The 23,017-nt window shown below is 35.7% G+C and overlaps 1 protein-coding gene across 4 annotated transcripts in view; it reads left to right on the forward strand.

Annotated features, from left to right (window-relative positions):
- Positions 1–266: 266 nt before the first annotated feature.
- LOC127867166 (uncharacterized) overlaps positions 267–23,017 on the forward strand; it is a 68,376-nt gene continuing 45,625 nt past the window's right edge. For 2 of the 4 annotated variants that reach the window (XM_052408212.1, XM_052408213.1), the window contains exon 1: positions 267–413. In XM_052408212.1, coding sequence (XP_052264172.1) covers positions 384–413 — 30 coding nt within the window. In that variant the 5' untranslated portion in view covers positions 267–383. Of the gene's footprint in view, positions 414–8,166; positions 8,273–23,017 lie in introns of all 4 variants that reach the window. The other 2 variants (XM_052408214.1, XM_052408211.1) reach the window with 2 other exon arrangements.

Raw genomic sequence — 23,017 nt, forward strand, 5'->3', positions numbered from 1 at the left:
ATTAATGTACCACAGGCACGGCAAAACTATACTTAAACGTTTACGGTACTCGGCAAATATTAGAATGTATCCGAGTTTTACAACCGCAAAAATATCAGATGTCGTAAAACGCGCTACCGAATACGAACTAAATTCTCTTTGAGCAAAACCTGACTGCGATGTACGATGTAGGCCTAGCTACGCCACTGGGATACTTACACACACCACAGTAAACATGTTTTGGTTGTAGCATAGCGCAAATACACGTGGTGTACGTCGACCAATCACCGATGAGTGACGTAAATTAACTCCTCCTATTCTTGTAATGGCTGTCTAAACGTAAAAATGGTGAACTATTGGATATTTATAATGTTTTCGTTGTTAATTTCAAATTATAGGAACAGATGACGACGAAATTTCCATCTTCGTCGCAGGTTCGGTATATTTTCTGCTCTCAGTGCTATCAATTGCAGTGTAAATGTGTATCCATTACGCGAATTTGTTATCTTGAATGTTGATGTTGCACATTTTGATTCTACGTAAGATAGTTGATATGTGAATTCGCGAGATAACAGTTCTAAATGTTGATCCTTGCACGATGTTTTCATTGACGTAACTTGTCGCGTCGATTCACTTTGAAGTTGGTTGCATGTTCGATACCTGATTGAAACAGAATGCTAAGTACATCTGCTGATTGACAGTTGCGTCACTAAATACTTTGCCCTGGATTATGGCAAGATCTAGTTCCTGGATTATGTATTCTTAGAATTAAATACACACTACTGCTTAATTGACTCATATAAATTGAGTTGATAAATACTGTTTACAGACATCTGTTTTTAAGCCATGGCATGGACAAAAATATCAATATGTTGCTATACACTATTTAGTGCACTGATTTATTTTCTACATTACAGTGTACTGACAGGTTTGTGAGTATTTCCTGAAAAAATCATTTATGTTAGGATGGTTTCAAGACCCATTCCCAGAAGCATGTGAGTTTGTTTGGTAACCATATTATGGTAACCATATTGGACTGGTGAGGTTTTTTACGGAGTATTCTGGCTTTCCTCCACACAGAACAAGACCACAACAAAATACAAAATCAGTGTCTACGAGAAATAGCTGGAAATTGCAGCTATAATCCAAAAATGTTCCCAACTTTATTTGTCTTGTAAGGTAATTATGTAGAAGTGTTGGGGCATACTTCGGATCTATACATAAAGTTAAACCAGGGCAAAGGAGAACATGACTTTGTGAGGGCAGGGTTCGACACTAAGGCACGTCCGACAGACATTGTCTAGTAAGATCGGTGGTCGGGCTAGTAAAACTGCGGGCTAGCTTGTCCCACTGGTCGTACATAAAAAATCTATACTGATTCATATAACTATAACTAACTTGCGTGAAAACCTTTATATTTAACGTGTAAAATTGCTCTCGTATCCGTTATTTACATTAAAACAAAACTAGTGTATTTAAATAAACGCGGAGCATCCACATGATTCATCGCTATTTATAGACGCAAAGGAGAGCTTCCTGCAGAAATTGCTTGTTTCCATTGGTAAAGTAGTCATGAATATATATGATTTTCTGAAGTGTCGTAAAATTGTAGAGCATGATTTTACGACTTCTATCGAAAATCGGTATTGTCAATGTAAACATTTGTTCGTAGCAGACAAGAGAATGTAATTTAAAGAATGGCTTTGTTCAAGTTTGGATTTTCGTCCGACAAATCAGTTAATAAAAAAGAATCCAAAGCTTAAACTGACACGAAACGTAAATATGAAGAAACACGAAAACGTCAATTTTATCCTAGATGGAAAATCGATTCAGTTCCCATGGATTGAATTTGACGGAGAAAAGCAAAAAAAAGTTTTATTTTATTGTTTTACTCTAGGCATCAAAAAAAATCTGGTGTTCACTGATTATTTACTGATAAATCCTGATTAAACAGTTACATGACACAATTGTGTTCATTTGCTATGTCATTTGTGGTCTAGTAGACATCAGGTTCGGGCTAGTACATTTTAAGAGGAGCTGGTCCGACGGTCTTGCTGTAAAAAAAGTTAATGTCGAACCCTGGAGGGTCATCATATTCTTGGCCAAAAGTTAAATAGTTACAGCATTCAAGTACACGGTTATGTATATATCGTTTTCTCTACCTGTTGAAATTTTTGCACCAATTTGTTCAGAGATATTGAAGGATTCATTCTTAAATCTTAAGGTGGGCACAAACTTCAAGCAAACTGTCTTTTATGCACACAAGATTTTTGCAACTGTATTTCAATAACTTAAGATATTTGCAAATTGGAGTTCTTACCGTTGTGTTAACATTCTGTCCAGCCCATGTGTAAACCCTTGTGAACCCTGTTGATCCTGCAACATGATAATGCAGCCTTATGTGCAGAAGGACCTTATAAATATCCCTATACACAAACGTCAACAGCGAAACTTTACGTTAGACTATTAAGCATCCTGGGTTGTTTGCCTGTTTTTTGAATGTAAACTAATCAAATATTATGTCTGCCAAGCTCAACATTTGAAGCCCAAATTGAGATTTTGTTGCGCATTGACACTTAATTTTATTTCTGCATACAAAAGTCACATAATATGTAAACTTATCATAATAAAAATTATTTTGTTTACAAACAAGTTAAAGCTCTTTTTGACGACCAATAAAACTGGCTTAATAATGCAATCATTTATTATGCCCCCCTTCGAAGAAGAGGGGGTATATTGTTTGCTCATGTCGGTCGGTCGGTCTGTCGGTCGGTCGGTCTGTCCATCAGGTGGTTGTCAGACGATAACTTAAGAACGCTTGGGCCTAGGATCATGAAACTTCATAGGTACATTGATAATGATCGCAGATGACCCCTATTGATTTTGAGGTCACTAGGTCAAAGGTCAAGGTCACGGTGACCAGAAATAGTAAAATGGTTTTTGAATGATAACGCAAGAACGCATATGCCTAGGATCATGAAACTTCATGGGTAGATTGATCATGACTTGCAGATGATCCCTAAAGATTTTGAGGTCACTAGGTCAAAGGTCAAGGTCACGGTGACCCGAAATAGTAAAATGGTTTCCGGATGATAACTCAAGAACGCATACGCCTAGGATCATGAAACTTCATAGGTAGATTGATCATGACTTGCAGATGACACTTATTGATTTTGAGGTCACAAGGTCAAAGGTCAAGGTCACGGTGACCCGAAATAGTAAAATGATTTTCGGATGATAACTCAAGAACGCTTTTGCGTAGGAACATAAAACTTCATAGGTACATTGATTGTGACCCGCAGATGACCCCTATTGATTTTCAGGTCACTAGGTCAAAGGTCAAGGTCACAGTGACAAAAATCGTATTCACACAATGGCTGCCACTACAACGGAAAGCCCATATGGGGGGCATGCATGTTTTACAAACAGCCCTTGTTTCAATAAAATAACAAAATTTGAAAAAAGATTAAGAAATACTTTAACTGCATGGTATTATAAAAAATTAATAACCTGTCATTGCCAACCAGTTTATGTTTTTTATTTAACAGTGTAGGGTCGTGATAGCCGCTAGGCTTGGTAACTATGTGACCTCAAAAAGATTCATTAAGTTGACAGTACATTGAAACATTTAAATATTGCCATGTATATGATTTGGTTATTATAATTAGCAATATTAAAAATGACAGATGTAACAGTAGTAACATGTTGTGAAAGATATTAACATAGTAAGCAGGGCTTTCCTTTGACCCGAGCTCCCGGGTTTTGACGCTTGAAAATTACAGAATACCCTAGTTTGACTCTTGAGAAAATTACGTCATGCGTCACATTTGACCCGGGGGAATGTACCGACTTGCGTCAAAGAGATCAAAAGTTATTAAGAGTAATCGATAATTGGCTTGGGGCGGAGTATCTTTTGGTAGACGCTAACCGTGATCGCCCGTTTCCAATCATTGAAGCACAAGTCCGCCCAGTAGGCGGAGTTTTGCCCAATGAGAAATCTAATAATGACCAATTAAAACACTGCTGGTTCGATGACGCGTGTATCAACGTTCCATTATTTATCTGAGCGTTTGTTATCAGCTGTTTTCAGAAACGACATGTATTCAACCCACCAAAACAGAATGGACTCACCCGCGTCAGTTTAATAATATCCAATATATAATTATAACATCCCTATCCACAATATTTTGAGAAATACTTCCACAATATGTCAGAATGTATTTCCAATGCTGAATACAGTGTACCCAACCCTGTTTTATTCCATGTTTGCTCCGTTCAAAGACGCGCGAAAGTTATGCTGGCATATGTACTGTCTACAAAGTAAATTTACATGCTTTGCATCAGAGTTGCTAATAATAACCATAGAACTGGTATAACTGACCGTGTGGCAAAGTGACAAATTTGGATGCTGCATCTGCTAATTGATTACAACATAGGTGTAATAATTGACCATTTGAGACGGCATAGAAAATCGGCGTGTTTGTCGCACGTCCTCGGTAAAGATGGCACATGAAATAATTAAATCCGGATTTGAGCTGTCCAGGGTCGATTTTGAGATGATAGGAAATCCAATTAGTTAGTTTAAGGAGGTATTTTGATGGTAAACGGCTGGCACTGACATGAGAAGTAACTGACGAAACATCTTTTTGTTTTGTTTTAAAACATCTTCGCTACTTTCCCAAAACCTTACCATTCTACGAACGTTGCTATAGTTGTCCGCCAACTATAAATTATCTATTAGCAAAGTAAAGCACTGCAATATCATACTTAAAACAATATGTCAACCGAATTATATATTAATTGCGTATTTGCTAGGTTACTTATTACTGGCTTTCATTTTCTGCAGACAAACAAAACACATATTTTATTTCATTTGCAAACGACGTATCTCTACCCGTTTTCGGATACGGTATGGTTCGTCAATTTTAATTTATTTCCAACGGTCTTTATAACATTTTTTATAGAATGACAAATACACATGCGGTGTTACGGATGGTCTGATTGATAAAATTTTGCATTGTACTCGCAAGAAATTGCGCAAAGAAAGAAAATAAAGAATAACAATAAGCAAGGGCTGGAGGGGCTTTGCCCTCTATTCCCTTTATCCTACGGTCTCTGAATCTCTGCTTAATTTTCCGTATTTCGAATTTGGGACAATTGACACCCCTGATATATATTACATGTATGTCACTACAAGTGCGAGTGTATTTTTCACAATGTTGGTCACAATGTATGTTTGCATTATCTCTTTTATTGACTGGAATATATTAAGAAATAAATGTTTAGATATTTGTAAATTTTTTGCTTTATATATATACATGTATATATATATATATATATATATATCTCAGTAATTCGCTTTAAGGTAGCGCACCTCTAATGATTTCCCGCGATTTCTTCGAAGGTTGAAGAGCCTACTATTAGGTACCGTAGCCTAGTGGTTAAGGCGATAGACTAGAAATCTTTTGGGATATTCCGGCGCAGGTTAGAATCCTCCCGACGACGTATACTTTTTTGCGACGCGTTTTATTTATTTTCTAACGTAATTTGATTTAATATGGCATATAAGCTATATTTATTGTTAAATATGTTGCAATTTTTATGCACATTCTTCAATTATTAAAATTAAAACAACGTTATGGCGAAATTAGGTGATTTACTGTTGAAAATACGAACCATGCATGTTGCATTTTTATTTCAAAAAGTAAACGGTAAATCTGTCTAGTTCTTGGTATTTTTGCTGTATATAGTGTTTCTATAAAAATTAAGTTTAAAATATGACTTAAATGATACTATTTTGAATTTTATGACACTTTGTTTTTAACCGACCCAATTTTTACTTGGCTGAAATCACTTACATTTCATGGCGCTCTTCCATAGATAAAAAATTGTAAAAAATAAATGTCTGTAAAATAATACTTATTTCATCTTGTTTAAACTTTAAACACCTTTACAGCATCTGTACACACCAACTGCATGCCCATATTTGGAAATTTGAATGAATTATGGAACTTTTATATACCCCAGGGGTGAAAATAAACTGGACAAAAGCTGAGCGTGGGGTGGTTTTGAAAAAATCGGTATATTTTTTAAAAAAGCATGGAAAGCTTACCTACAAATTTGCATGTAGTTCAGTGAAATGATGCTGATTAAGAAAATAATTAATTAGATTATATTTGGATATGTGCCCATTAGAGGTGCGCTACCTTAAGTACAAAAGATCATTGACTCTCCTGCGTTATTATTATGACTCATACAAATTTGATTTTGACTCTTGAAAATTTGGTCCCAAGAGTCATTGACTCTTGAGATTGGAGGTCTAAGGAAAGCCCTGGTAAGTTACTGTCGCAACAGTTTGTTGGTGATGTTCATACTTTTGAAAAAAAACTTGAGCATTTTTGTTGTGTAAATAAAATTATTTGATCATATGTTGATCCTTTTCGCTGTGTAGATAGGCAGTGTTTCCATTCATTGAAATGTCATTGAAAACAAAATAAATTAATACAATTAATTATCTTTAATGGTTGTACTTGGTACTGAAGTACATTGTAGTTTAGAAAAAGGGAGTATTCAAAAGACATCTCTTATTACTAGTGACTTAACACTTTTTTTTATATTAATTAAATTAATTGCACAGAAAACATTTTTTTAACTAAAAACATTGCTTCCAGTGTAAAAATAGTTTCATTTTTATCAAGTAAACACGATACGTATCTTGTCTTATCAGTTTGAACGCACATGTCGCCCTGATCCATTATTGAAGTACTGGTCACATTCTGCCATGTTTGGTTTGTACAGTGTATTATTTTTTAGGACAATTTTAATCCAGAAATACAGGATGCACTGGTAATTGAGGTAGGCAGGAGAAGTTTAGAACTGATTAACCGGTACTCTGAAGTCGCAATTACCTGGAAACTTTAGGTCACAATATACTAAAAGATTTCCTTAACAAAATCAATGTAAAACCAACAACTTCGACGAAAATAAAGTCAAACTTTTGCGCGTAGACACCCTCATAACCATACCTTGTCTTAAAGAGCATTCCAAGCCGAATTGATTTTAACAATAAAAAAATATAGGTCATTTGATATGTAAGAAAGAACTTGACGCGAATCAGCGATCACTGTTTTAAGGCCATCTTTTTACCGGCTTATCTCCAGTTGATGATGGTTTCCCGCCATCTGTCAAAATCTCATGAAGTCTCCAACCTAAAAGCAAAACACTGAATTTGTAGTATACAACAATGTTTTCCCTACCACATGCACACAGAAATATTCAAAAATAATGTCATTGCAAGTGCCCACAAAGAGAAATGTGTTTTCAAATAAATGATGTTCCATTTTTTAGAGGATATAGCATTGAACACCAAAAGTATTTAGTTTACTGTAACCATCAGTGCTACAGCAGAACCCTAGGACCTCCATCATGCCCCTTTTTGATCTTCCCTTCTTCCCAAATTATTGTCATTACCTGATTAAAGGATTAACTAGTAATAAGGCTTAAGGAAAAGTTGTGACTTATGTACTGGATACCTGTAGGATAAGCTTAATATCTACATGTGTTTGTATTGGAGATTTTCATAATATTAACATGCAGTATACATGATTGATGAAGAACATAAATTAAATGGTAATTGTATTTGTGCTCCAACTTTTGACACACTCTGTATAATGACACAGTTTTGTGACTTAGGCCCTGGCATCTGAATGATACTGGGGTGCACTTGCATGACCCTGTACTTAAATTATGTGATAATTTTGTTACACTGATTGGTCGTTAGAATGAAATAATGACCAGAGCTTGTGCTCTGTTAGATAAAATGGTGATTTGTGTCCTTACACTGATAACCAATATAAGAACAGTATACTTGAACAGTGTTTTGAGAAAACTGGACTTAATGCATGTGCATAGAATGTCGTCCCAGATTAGCCTGTGCAGTCCGCACAGGCTATTCAGGGACGACACTTTCCGCCTTAACTTGATTTTTGATAAGAAGGGACTTCCTTGAAACTAAAACTACCTTAAAAGCAGAAAGTGTCATCCCTGATTAGCCTGTGCAAACTGCACAGGCTAATCTGGGTTGACACTTTACGCACATGCATTAAGCCCAGTTTCCTCAGAACACAGCTCATTTTTTGTGAGTCTCCATCTGTGTGCAATGATTTTTTTTTCTTTTATTTGTTACAGCCTGTGCCAATTGGGTTGGGAAAAATAGCGCGATAAACCAAGAAATTGGGAAAAATAGCGCGATAAACCATGAAATTGCAAAAAATCAAGCATTACAAATATGATTGTAAGTAACAGAATTAAAAATTTCAAGTGCATGTTTGACAGCATTTTTGTATTATACAGTGTTGCTTTAATTTCTTCTTACAAATTGAAGACAATGTTTAGTTATAATATAATATCCCTTCTCATGCATATTAAACTTTCAATAATCTATAGATTCTTAAATACACCATTTAACCATAACCTCTTTAAGTAATGTATATTTTAAAATCAAATATATTTGAAAAACATTTACAAATATTCTCAAACAAATTTAGTGCTCTTGTTATGCTAATGATGTACATGTATTAAACGGAGTTAAATTAATATATTTAATTTGTTTATCTTTCAATATCTAATTATCTTGCATTTGACATCCTCAGTTCAATGCTATTTCAGTAAACTGTACAGCATGACAGACATAATAAAGCAGGATATGCATATGAATCTGATTATACACAGATCTACAGTAACATATAAAATGAAATTATGTTTGTCTCTCAGACATTGAAATTCAGATATAAATCTACAATCAAGTCGGGCTAGTAATTTGGGAATTTGTACTAGCCCGAGTCAGATTTTACTAGCCAAACATTTTTGTTAAAAATGCAGATAAACATAACATAAAACATCAAAAGAAGCATTCATTTATTCAATTTTTAGAATACAATACAACTCTCTTATTAATTTCATCCTCGTTCAAGTCAGCTTCCTCGTTACTGAGCCAGCCTCTTTTGGATCCTGAAATAAGAAGAAATTAATTTTACACACGGATTTCAATCTAATCACAATTATAAATATTTACGGTACATAAAGTTTAGGTAAAAAATCACAGAGAAAAGTCTCGATTTTTTTCTACTATATACTATATATACTAACAACAGTAACAAGGGATACAACTAGTTTTTTTCAACTTTCCAATTAAAGCAATTTAAGTAACAAAAACCATTCATTTTCTTTGTTAATGTTAGCTCATTATCACCGAAAAAATTCGAACTGTAACGTAATATTTGATGTTTTTTCATAAAAAGACTGACATTTTGCAAAAAAGGCAAAAGCTATCAAAATAGACATGGGTTTGCAACACAAGGTAAACATGTAATGCCCCTGTAAAACATCAATAGGCGGCTATTTTGTATCATTTATACCATATGCACTTATAAAAGTACAATGTAGCAACCTTGTGAACAGATCGTGTAATTCATGACTTATTGATTTAAACTATATATTTTTGTTAATTTACCATCAACTTCAGTAAACTTTTCTTTTTTATGTTTGTCAATGTTCTTGTAAATACAGACACAACCGATGTGTTTTAACCCTCAATTCCCACTCAGAAGCAAAGTGAAAATGGCTATGTGCAAACTGCATAAAACCTGAACAGCCTGTGAGTTACTCTTAGTCTGTTAATGTTTTATGCTGTTTGCTGCTCATCAGTATCTTAGGGCTGGAAATGAAGCCTCTTAAACATAATTCTAGTAAGAAAGGTCTGCAATAAAAATAAACTTTCAAAGCGACTACAAATGCGTTAAAATACATATCTAAGTGGTAAAGGGTTAATTGGCTATTTACAATTTTATAGAGTTCCATACAGCATTCCTTCATACTGAATGGATGACTGAATGTCAGCACGTACATGTAGATGGAAACAGCATAATCATGTCACTTTGAATGTACAAAACAAGAGAGAGGATTTGTTACATATTAATGGCATCAAGATTATTGAAGACACTTAAAAAGGAACATAATTCATGTTGTCTTTATTTAAGAAGCTGCTGATATATTTACAATCATGTTAAACAGCTTATTTTATTGACTTACCCATGGGATCAATAATGGTCAATCAAATTGACTGTACACCAATTGTGGGTCTATATAATGTCAAGGTAAACAAAAACGCATTGCTACATTTTCCAATCAATTAACTGTAAACCCTTTAACAAACTAAAGACTGTTTGCTGGCCCTGGCTAGAAATCTGTCAACTTGTTAATGGCATGAAAGCTTTCATTTAATATAAATTATAATCTTCAAGGAGTAAATTTTACTGTAAATTTATGAAGCCTGGCTTTTATGTTACAACAGATTTTTTATGCAAATACTGTGAATAGAACTTTTCCACATGTTTAAACTAAGCGGAGAGGAACTCATGAATTTTGCAATAAGTTATTGAGCAATCGGTAATTTGAGACTATTGAGAAAGAATTCGTATTGATATTTATCTTTGATACGTCATTACATGTTTGAACATTCAACTCAGTGGAGTATAAATGTTGATGATTCAAAGCACAGCACACGCGTAGTGGGGGAGCTAGTAGTAAATTTAAGGAAGTGTTTTATTATGTAAGGTCTTTCAGTAAAGATGGGAATCTTTAATATGGCAGGCATTGACATTTCAACTGATTAGCTGGAATTTCAACTGATAAGCTGGAATTTACAACAGACGTTAAATGCATTTAATTTAGTACAGATTAATGTTGTGTATAAGTCCAATATCTATTAACAGCTGCCATTAATTAATGAGACGATTCTTTGGTAATAGGGTATCAAGGTGTCTGGTGTGTGAAGTGCCAGTTTGCATATTGCCGAAATGCACTTATGCCCCCTTTTAGTAAAAAAAAAATGGTGCATGATTTTATCATCTTTTTATAGTTATGAAAAATGGTTAAATAATAATGTTCAAATGTGTATGGACAAAATTTAGAGAACTTAATTATTATATTAGTCCCCCATTTGTCTTTGAATGTTTGAAGAATCTCTCCAATTGATTTTGTGTGCAACATAAATTATAACTTCAACAGATTGTGTGCAGTATTTGTAATATATATGTGATAATATATCAATTATTAAGCTGGAATACTGCAACTGGCTTTGCGTCCAAAACAAAATCACTTTCAAAAATGGTAAGCGAAGTCCATAGTTCAAAACTGTAATAGAGCCCGTTATTAAAATAATGCGTAACTCATTTTTTCAGTCTGGCTTTTGTCTTTGTTGATTGTGGCAAATTGCAGTAGTATTGTCTTTATGCAGTAGTATTGTCTTTATGCAGGAGTATTGTATTTATGCAGTAGTATTGTCTTTATGCAGGAGTATTGCATTTATGCAGTAGTATTGTCTTTATGCAGTAGTGTTGTCTTTATGCAGTAGTGTTGTCTTTACAGTCAGATAGCATGCCAGTAGTGGGGACAAGTGAAATAACCAACTACTATTACCCTGGTACATTTGAACTTAATTTTATGTAATAATTGTTATTATTATTATTATACTTGTTCTAAAAAATTTTTGGGCGACTGGAAATTTGGTGGTCCACTGCTCAATGTAGAAGACTGAATATATTAAGTGAAATCACAGCTCCAGATAAGGGTCGTATTTTCGTAATTAAGAATTATTTTCAAGTCCGTTACATATTTATGCCCCCCTTCGAAGAAGAGGGGGTATATTGCTTTGCTCATGTCGGCCGGTAGGTCGGTCGGTCCGTCCACCAGATGGTTGTCAGACGATAACTCAAGAACCCTTGGGCCTAGGATCATGAAACTTCATAGGAACATTGATCATGAGTCGCATATGACCCCTATTGATTTTGAGGTCACTAGGTCAAAGGTCAAGGTCACGGTGACCCGAAATAGTAAAATGGTTTCCGGATGATAACTCAAGAACGCATACGCCTAGGATCATGAAACTTCATGGGTAGATTGATCATGACTCGCAGATGACCCCTATTGAATTTGAGGTCACTAGGTCAAAGGTCAAGGTCACGGTGATTCGAAATAGTAAAATGGTTTCCGAATGATAACTCAAGAACGCATACGCCTAGGATCATGAAACTTCATGTGTAGATTGATAATGACTCGCAGATGATCCCTATTGATTTTCAGGTCACTAGGTCAAAGGTCAAGGTCACGGTGACCGGAAATAGTAAAATGGTTTTCGGATGATAACTCAAGAACGCATACGCCTAGGATCATGAAACTTCATGGGTAGATTGATCATGACTCGCAGATGACCCCTATTGATTTTCAGGTCACTAGGTCAAGGTCACGTTGACCCGAATATAGTAAAATGGTTTCCGGATTATAACTCAATTACGCATACGCCTAGGATCATGAAACTTCATGGGTAGATTGATCATGACTCGCAGATGACCCCTATAGATTTTCAGGTCACTAGGTTAAAGGTCAAGGTCACGGTGACCTGAAATAGTAAAATGGTTTCCGGATGATAACTCAGAAACGCAAACGCCTAGGATCATGAAACTTCATGGGTAGATTGATCATGACTCGCAGATGACCCCTATTGATTTTCAGGTCACTTTGTCAAAGGTCAAGGTCATGGTGACCTGAAGTAGTAAAATGATTTTCGGATGATAATTCAAGAATGCCTATGCCTAGGATCATGAAACTTCATAGGTAGATTGATCATGACTCGCAGATGACCCCTTCATATTTGGCTTACTGGGGGGCATTGTGTTTCTCAAAGAAATCTTGTTATTTTAAAATCTGGTCGTACCATTAAGAATTACAAAATCAAGTTACGAATATTGTTTTTACATCGTTGGAATAGATTTTTATTGAGTTATTTTTGCATATTAAAGATCTTTCGGTACATATAGAATGGTTATCGGGTTTGTTTAACAAAGCGCATTTCTTCCAATAAAAGCACATGTAAAGCCTATCTGTCAAAAAATGGCTGCGCTCAAAGGAAGCTCAAAAAATTGCAAAGCATGCAAAAAACACGCTTTTAACAAATTGTACGGAAAGTGAGCCGAAGTTGAATGTTAAGAAAGGCATTATAGAAAAGATCTTAAACGATTACACCCATTATTATTTATTTTCTGGTCATTTAGAAAAGTTAAGAATTATTTTCCAAAACTGAGTAGTAACGTTAAGAATACAATTTCAGAGTTAAGAATTTTTTTTTAGCTCATCTATTTTTTGAAAAAAAATTATGAGCTATTGTCATCACCTTGGCGTCGGCATCGGCGTCGGCGTCCGGTTAAGTTTTGCGTTTAGGTCCACTTTTCTCATAAAGTATCAATGCTATTGCATTCAAACTTGGTACACTTACTTACTATCATAAGGGGACTGGGCAGGCAAAGTTAGATAACTCTGGCTTGCATTTTGACAGAATTATGTGCCCTTTTTATACTTAGTAAATTGAACATTTTGGTTAAGTTTTGTGTTAAGGCAATAAATGACCACACCCCCACACTATGCACCCCTCTCCACTCCACCCCTCCCTCCATTGTGATTGAAATTGAGATAGGTCCCTACACCTTTAAAAAGAAAAATAGATGAGCGGTCTGCACCCGCAAGGCGGTGCTCTTATTTAAATATGGTAGGATTCTTAATAATTTCACAATACCTTATCTGGAGCTCTGTGAAATAGAAGGGTGCTGTGCCCTGCTCCTGTTGGGTTCTCATCCCTGCCCCTCACACACAACAAAATGTTAAAATTTTCAATCGTTTTAACATAATTTAGCAGCAAATGTTTAAATGTTGCTTTAATATCTTATTTATAAGTTTAAAAGTAAGGAATTCCCTAGCTTTATTATGCCCCCCTTCGAAGAAGAGGGGGTATATTGCTTTGCTCATGTCGGTCGGTCTGTCGGTATGTCGGTCTGTCGGTCCGTCCACCAGGTGGTTGTCAGACGATGACTCAAGAACGCTTGGGCCTAGGATCATGAAACTTCATAGGTACATTGATCATGACTCGCAGATGACCCCTATTGATTTTGAGGTCACTAGGTCAAAGGTCAAGGTCACGGTGACCCGAAATAGTAAAATGGTTTTTGAATGATAACTCAAGAACGCATACGCCTAGGATCATGAAACTTCATGGGTAGATTGATCATGACTCACAGATGACCCCTATTGATTTTGAGGTCACTAGGTCAAAGGTCAAGGTCATGGTGACCCGAAATAGTAAAATGGTTTCCGGATGATAACTCAAGAATTCATATGCCTAGGATCATGAAACTTCATGGGTAGATTGATCATGACTCGCAGATGACCCCTATTGATTTTGAGGTCACTAGGTCAAAGGTCAAGGTCAAGGTGACCCGAAATAGTAAAATGGTTTTCGGATGATAACTCAAGAACGCATATGCCTAGGATCATGAAACTTCATAGGTACATTGATCGTGACTCACAGATGACCCCTAAAGATTTTCAGGTCACTAGGTCAAAGGTCAAGGTCACAGTGACAAAAAACGTATTCACAAAATGGCTGCCACTACAACGGACAGCCCATATGGGGGGCATGCATGTTTTACAAACAGCCCTTGTTAAATTTTTAGATATAATATCATTTAAGTTTCTTATCCACCGCTGAGCCTGGACCTGTTGTGATCCTAGATCTAACCTATTGAAGAAGCCACGTTCTGAGAAAACTGGGCTTAATGCATATGCGTTAAGTGTTATCCAAGATTAGCCTGTGCAATCCGCTTTTATGACATTTTTTGTTTAAATGAAGTCTCTTTTTAAAAAAAAGTCAAATTTAGGCGGAAAGTGTCGTCCCTGATTAGCCTGTGCAGTCTGCAAAGGCAAAATCAGGGGCAACACTTTCCTTCTAAACTGGATTTTAATTTAGAAGTATAAATTTACAGGCATTAAGACGTGTTTCTTAGCTCAAATAGATAAGATAATGACCACAGCTGCTATGTTTAATCAAATCTTACAATTTTGCCCATGCATATGAAAGTCGTTGCATCTTTCAAGTTTCAATAACTTGTTTGCACAGGTCCTTGCTGTGAAGTCAATAATATACATGTTGAAATGGTTAATGATTAATTTTATGTGCTGACAGGATAGACTCCATGCAGTTTGTACTAAAATGCCTACGGCTTTTTATTGTTTGAAATCGTGTTGATATTCAACATTTTCTTGTACCAATTAACACCTTTGTTGATATGTACATGTATATATGATTCGCATTGTGAGAAAACAGGGCTTAAAGCATGTGCATTAAGTATCATCTTAGATAAGATTGCTGTCCGCACAGGCTAATGTGCATTAAGTATCATCTTAGATTAGATTGCTGTCCACACAGGCTAATGTTCATTAAGTATCATCTTAGATAAGATTGCTGTCTGCACAGGCTAATGTGCATTAAGTATCATCTTAGATTAGATTGCTGTCTGCACAGGCTAATGTGCATTAAGTATCATCTTAGATAAGATTGCTGTCCGCACAGGCTAATGTGCATTAAGTATCATCTTAGATTAGATTGCTGTCCGCACAGGCTAATGTGCATTAAGTATCATCTTAGATTAGATTGCTGTCCGCACAGGCTAATGTGCATTAAGTATCATCTTAGATAAGATTGCTGTCTGCACAGGCTAATGTGCATTAAGTATCATCTTAGATTAGATTGCTGTCTGCACAGGCTAATGTGCATTAAGTATCATCTTAGATTAGATTGCTGTCTGCACAGGCTAATGTGCATTAAGTATCATCTTAGATAAGATTGCTGTCTGCACAGGCTTATGTGCATTAAGTATCATCTTAGATAAGATTGCTGTCTGCACAGGCTAATGTGCATTAAGTATCATCTTAGATAAGATTGCTGTCTGCACAGGCTAATGTGCATTAAGTATCATCTTAGATAAGATTGCTGTCTGCACAGGCTAATGTGCATTAAGTATCATCTTAGATTAGATTGCTGTCCGCACCGGCTAATGTGCATTAAGTATCATCTTAGATAAGATTGCTGTCCGCACAGGCTAATGTGCATTAAGTATCATCTTAGATTAGATTGCTGTCTGCACAGGCTAATCATTAATCACAGTTTTTGCTTTTATGGTATTTTTATAACCCCCACCACTAGTGGGGGACATATTGTTTTTGCCCTGTCGGTTGGTTGGTTGGTCTGTTGGTTGGTTTGCGCCAACGTTAACATTTGCAAAAACTTTTGCAATATTGAAGATAGCAACTTGATATTTGGCATGCATATGTATCTCATGGAGCTGCACATTTTGAGTGGTGAAAGGTAAAGGTCAACGTCATCCTTCAATGTCAAAGGTCAGATATATGGGGACATAGTGTTTCACAAACACATTGCTTGTTTTGGTTTAAAGTTAATCTTCTCTTAGCAAAAATCCAGTTTAGTCCTAAAGTGTCCCTGATAAGCCTGTGCAGCCTGCACAGGCTAGTCTGAGATTACAGTTTCCTAATGTGCAGCCTGCGCAGGCTAATCTGAGATGACAGTTTCCTAATGTGCATTAAGCCTGGTTTTCACTGAAAAAGGCTTACATGATATTTGCATGTTAATATAAATGTTAATTCAAATGTTACTTCCTTGTTTGCATATTTTATTACCGGAGACAATGGGCTTTGTGACCCTGATTTTGTTTGTACCAATTAACACCTATATTGACATGTATGAATATAATATTTAAACGAAAAGTAACTTCCCTTTTTGGAATATGACCAGAGACAATGGGCTTACAGATCTATATAGCGATATTTTTATAATGATTTTTGTGAATGATACAGCTCATTTTTTGTAAGTAAAACAATATATTCTTCCCGAATGGGACCTACAAACAATTCCCGATTGAAGTTTTTTTTCTCTTTAAGTTAAATCTTAATAATGAAATATTGAAACACTTTAAATTTCAATTTTGAAGCATTTGTTAGCAAAACAACAACACTAATTCCCCAATTTTAGTAAAAACTCCAAACATTTTCTCTATCCATAGGGACTGGGCCCCATTCCCCAAATGGTGAAAACAATCACTACAGGCTGGGATACCACTTAACCCTTTGCATGCTGGGAAATTTGTCGTCTGCTATAATGTTGTCTGATGAATTTTTAAAATTAGCATTTTCTTCGATTTTTTTAAAGAATACTATCAGAATAGCAAACAGTTTGGATCCTGATGAGACACCACGTTCTGTGGCGTCTCATCTGGATCCAGACTTTTTGCAAAGACCTTCAAAATTCGGTTCCAGCACTGAAAGAGTTAATACGATGATTGCTCTTATTATTTATAGACACTTAAGATATGAATTTCATAACGGTTATTTTAACCCTTTCCCCCTCAGAAGCAAAGTTAGAATGGCTTTTGCAACCAGCATAAAACCAGAACAGCTTGCTAGTTACTCACAGTCGGTTCAGGTTTTTTGATGTTTGCTGCTCATAAGTTTCTTAAAGTTGAAATGAAGCCTTTAAACTTTATTATTGTAAAGAATATTTTTAATTAAGGTAGATTTTCTAAGCGACTACAAACCCATCAAAGTGTGTTTATATAGGGTAAAGGGTTTTAAAAAGCATGATTGAAAACATTATGATCATTAAAAAGTGTTCAGTCTAAAATTCAATAATAGCCGTCAATGTGTATTTATTCTGCTATTTTTATATCTTCCTTAGTTGAAAAATGTTAAGTGGAGTTTATCTATTGGCAGTGTTGATTGATGTACATGTATATATCAAATTGCATTTTAATTTTTGTGGCAATAACCTGTAGTGAATCAAGTTACAAGGTACATGTACCGAGTATTCATAGAGTCCCACAAGATTTTTTGACGATAGTACACAATCAAAAGTAATATTGTTTCTAGCTAATAATGCAAAAATTTATAGATCAAAGGTTTGGAGAGGTGTTAAAAATTTCACAGTTTCATGTTTTGTACATTAAGGTTATTTTAAACATACATTATTAGCTCGGCTGTTTTCGGAGAAAACCCGAGGTATTGTCATAGCCAGCTCGTTGTGTCGTCCACTTTGTGCTAAAACCTTTACATTTTGTCAAGGTTTTGAACATTGGCTCTAAAATCAAAGTGCTTCAACCTACAACTTTAAAACTTGGTATGTAGCTGCACCTTGATTAGTTCTACATGCCACACCCATTTTTGGGTCACTAGGTCAAAGGTCAAGGTCACTGTGACCTCTAAAAAAAAAATAATATTCTGACAAGCTTTCAATTATTCACAACTGCACCCGCAGCCGAGCGTGGCAGCCGCTATGCGGTGCTCTTGTTTTATACAATATTCATAGTTTTCATCACACTCCATGTTTTCAGTGGTCACTAAGGGGTCGTTGTCTTAAAATATTTAAATGAATTTCATAAAATGGAATTGTTAAAGTCAAAGTAATGTTTGAATATATAATAACAGTTAATCAACAGGGCCCCTCAATCTATCAAATCGGCGGCCGAATTTCGGCTGCAGTCCCCCACCTGAAAAGTACCATTTTTTCCCCTTTTTGGTGGGAAAAATTTACCCTGATTTATTTAATTTTTTTTTTTTTATATAGAAAGATGTGTCTCATGATTATTATATCTCAATTCTATTTCAATTTGATCTTGTCAAACATGCTAAATTATGAAAAAAGAAATGAATTTAGTATAAACATGTACAAATGTAATAATGAGAGAGAGTACGTAAAAGAATACCCCCAAACCGGAAACACCGCGAAAATTCCCCCTCATAAGGGTAGCGACCCGCTTCCCCTAAAATGGATTGAGGGCCCTGATCAAACCTGTGTAAGGCTGTCAAATTGCCCCATACAATTTAACGCAGTGTTATTATTTAGACCTGGCTATTTTGACATACTACTACAATACTTAACAAGTTTGAAGTAATAATAGACCTAACATTGTATCCTCTCTGTATTTTTTCTGTGTTCAATCTGTAATAAAACCCCTGGTATCCCTCTACCAAAGATGAGGATATGTGGACATAATTGTAAACAGAAATATCACTAAATAATGTAAGCTCTCATGACAGCATTTCTGTTAGTGGCAGTCGTACGTCCAATATGCAAATAGTGGAAGTCCCTTGAACGTCCGATAATCCGCAGGTACGCTATCTTCTAATACACAACATGTACATATGTCAACAGTAAATCGGGTTATTAAGACCCTTAACTCTGCCTAAGAGCAACTGTTATCAATTAATTTCGCGGCGAGTGGCCAATATTGATTTTTCCAGCTGTCAATCAAATTCTTCTTGATAAGCGCATCAGCCAATCAGCGCTCAGGCAGCCGAATACACGCCGACCCATGTGAAGCTGTATACAATAATATTAGCGACCTCTGCGCTACAAAGTTTTAATTCAGCAATCAATTATTTAAATTCACGCTTTCCCCGAGGAAGAATGATGTGATGTTGTACATGAAGTTTTAATTTTTGCATGATTTTATCTGTACACGCAATAAACGAGAAATGTTTATTTGTTGGTAAAATTTTCTTAACTTTCCGTGAATAATAAAATCTGGAAATGATTTCGGATAACACGTTTAATTATACGCATTTAAAAATACTAAAATTTAAAATGTGTTTTGTTATATCAACGGCCATAACAAATAAAGCAATAAGTAGTTAAATATCGTGTTTTGAGATTGCCAAACTATGCATACATATTGGTCTACATGCATGAATGACCTGAAAAGTTATATCGCAATTCGTAATGAAGTGTACTGGGTAAAATTTAAAGAAAGACGCATTTTTATACTCCAAAATTCGCTTTCACCTATGCAAACTTTTCTGAAGGGAGGTACCTGTAACATTTTAAATTCAGTCGTTGATTTGTCGTAATTACTAAATATGACCAGTGCTCTATGCTCTCAAATCGCGTCACGTGATTAACGCATGTTCAATGGGAGTTCCCCCATCCCACAATTCAATTTGTATATGCACTTGCGTAAAATGGCAGACATTTGCAGACGTTAATATTGGCCGTACTTTTGTTTTGAAGATAGCAATCGTTATAATACTGGATTATCGGGTAATGGATAGAGTTGGATTATGTACGTATATTAAAATTCTGAAATAAAAGTGGGACTTCAAAATGTAGGTCTGGGACATCCAAAATTTTAGGATTGGAAGTCAGGACTTCAAACTTTTAAAAGCTAACGGAAGCCCTTGGATCTTATGCCATCTGCAGCCACCAACCACCTGAGCTACCCTGTCCCCCTTTAAGTCCCACTAGATTTAGTGGTCTCATAAGTAGACATGGTGACTCCTGAAAAGACTGCAAAGTGCGCAGGCTGGTCTTGTTCTAGTTGCACATGGCATTTGATCCGTGACTCTCTCAATTAATGTGTCCAATTTAATCCTTTCCCACTCAGAAGCAAAGTGAAAATGGCTATGTGCAAACAGCATAAAACCAGAACAGCCTGCGAGTAACTTGCAGTCTTTCAGGTTTTATGCTGTTTGCTACTCATCAGTATCTTAGGGTTGGAAATGAAGTCTATAAAACTTGAATCTAGTAAGAAAGATCTTGAGTTAAATGTAACTTTCTAAGGGACTACAATTTAAATATGCATCAAAATACGTATCTAAGTTGGAAAGGGTTAAAGTTCTAATTTCAGCTCTGTTTAGACCCAAACAATACAAGTCTGATTTAGCGTAGTTGTCTTTGAGTTTGACCATGTGGTTCACAATGTGTGTAGTGTAGCATAAAGGTAAACTCTGCAGGTTTGACAGATATTGAAAATAACTGAACTGAAAATAACTGTCCACGCTTTGACAGTTTTGAGCCTAATCAGGCATTGTTTATATTTATGAGCATATAATTATGAGCATATAATTGTCTTCATATAAATATATATATATATATATATATATATATATATATATATATAAATGTCTTCAGCACTCAGCTAAAAAATGCTAAGATTAACTTTAAAAAATAAGTAACTATTGAATTTTTAGCAGTAAGTCTCTTTTGTAGCACTTAATAATGACAATAATTATAAGTCACAGTTTCCATTTAGTTTTAGACACTTGGAAGTTTTAATATCTTGATTGTGCATGTTATTTGTTCATAAATTAGTCATGCAACAAAAGCTGATACAGCAATTACTTCATAACAACAGAACTTTATTAACAGGAATGCTCTGCAAAACTTAACAGATTGTCTATTTTTTTTCCAAATAACCCTTTACAACTTAGATATGCATTTTGATGTGTTTGTGGTCGCTTACAAAATCAAAGTACAGTACAGGCACCGTGTACTTAAACAAACGCCACTAGCAGCGGTGTTCATCTCACTGTGTTTGCTTACCAATATGAACCTCGCGATGGGTGTTCAGATCAAATGTTGCGGGGACCGTTTGCAATAAGGCGAACACAGCGGACCCATAATATCTACTGCGGTGTTCATCGTGTTTGCTTAAAATAAAATAATTGAAAATAATAAACATATTGTATTGATCCCTCTCATTTAAAAGTGTAATGAATAATGTATTTCACACCCATGCACATGACAGTTTTTTCTGTCTTTTTAAACGCCGCGTATAAAAGAAAAACACGTTCGCACCTAGCTGTAGGATGCCGCACCATGAGGAGTGTTAATTGAGTGTTTGATTATTCAATTAACAGTTTAAAGCCATGGAGAACTCAAAACAGATTGTAGTAATCGTATTATCGTATTATCCCGAGTCTCTGGATTCCCCGATACATACATGCCAACTGTCTCTGTGGCATACATGCAACTTTTCCCATCTGTATCCATAACTGGATAATCCCATATATGCCCGATTTATATTTATGCCCCCCTTCAAAGAAGAGGGGGTATATTGTTTTGCACATGTCGGTCCGTCCGTCCGTATGGCCGTCCGTCCGTATGTCAGTCCATCCACCAGATGGTTTCCAGATGATAACTCAAGAACGCTTAGGCCTAGGATCATGAAACTTCATAGGTACATTGATCATGACTGGCAGATGAGCCCAATTGATTTTGAGGTCACTAGGTTAAAGGTCAAGGTCATGGTGACCTGAAATTGTAAAATGGTTTCCGGATGATAACCCAAGAAAGCTTATGCCTAAAATCATGAAACTTCATAGGTACATTGATCATGACTCAAAGATGACCCCTATTGATTTTCAGGTCACTAGGTCAAAGGTCAAGGTCACAGTGACTCAACTTAGAAAAAAGGTTTCCGGATGATTACTCAAGAACACTTACGCCTAGGATCATGAAACTTCATAGGTACATTGATCAGGACTCGCAGATCACCCCTATTGACTTTCAGGTCACTAGGTCAAAGGTCAAGGTCACGGTGACTTGACACAGTAAAATGGTTTCTGGATGATAACTCAAGAAAGCTTACGCCTAGGATCATTAAAATTCATAAGTACATTGATCATGACTCCTAGATGACCCCTATTGATTTTCAGGTCACTAGGTCAAAGGTTAAGGTCACAGTGCCAAAAAACGTATTCACACAATGGCTGCCACTACAACTGACAGCCCATATGGGGGGCATGCATGTTTTACAAACAGCCCTTGTTTTAAAACCAAATTATGGGTTGGTAATATAGAAGATAAGGGTCATAAACACAAACGTTTGAAATTTTTGAAAGTCTCAAATGAATTTCTTCAAATGATTCTATTTAAAGATATGATGAAATTAGCTCCCAATCAGGACCGTTGTATTGCAACATATGTAAATCACCTGACACTGCACGCGTCACGTACAGCTATTTTAGGTTACCAATTCTTCATGAAATAAATGAATTTCTTTGTCCAGATAAAAAGCGTGCGAAAATTGGCGTGGCTGTTTTTATTTGTAAATAAAATTTAATTTAATTTCCATTAAAAGTTTTGTTGTGAATTTCAACTACAGTACCGGGGTATCTGGCGAATTATTTGGCATTGACATTTCCTCTTAATAAAATATAATTTAAACACGCTGTATCGTTACCGTTACGCTGTATCAGTGCCTTCATTATTGAAACAATTATTGTATTGTATACTGACTGCACACATTAGTGTCGTAACATACGGTTGCAATACGTAAATTCGGACAGTACTTAAAGTTGGACA

This window comes from Dreissena polymorpha, chromosome 2 (genome assembly GCF_020536995.1).
Source record: "Dreissena polymorpha isolate Duluth1 chromosome 2, UMN_Dpol_1.0, whole genome shotgun sequence".
Lineage (NCBI taxonomy): Eukaryota > Metazoa > Mollusca > Bivalvia > Myida > Dreissenidae > Dreissena > Dreissena polymorpha.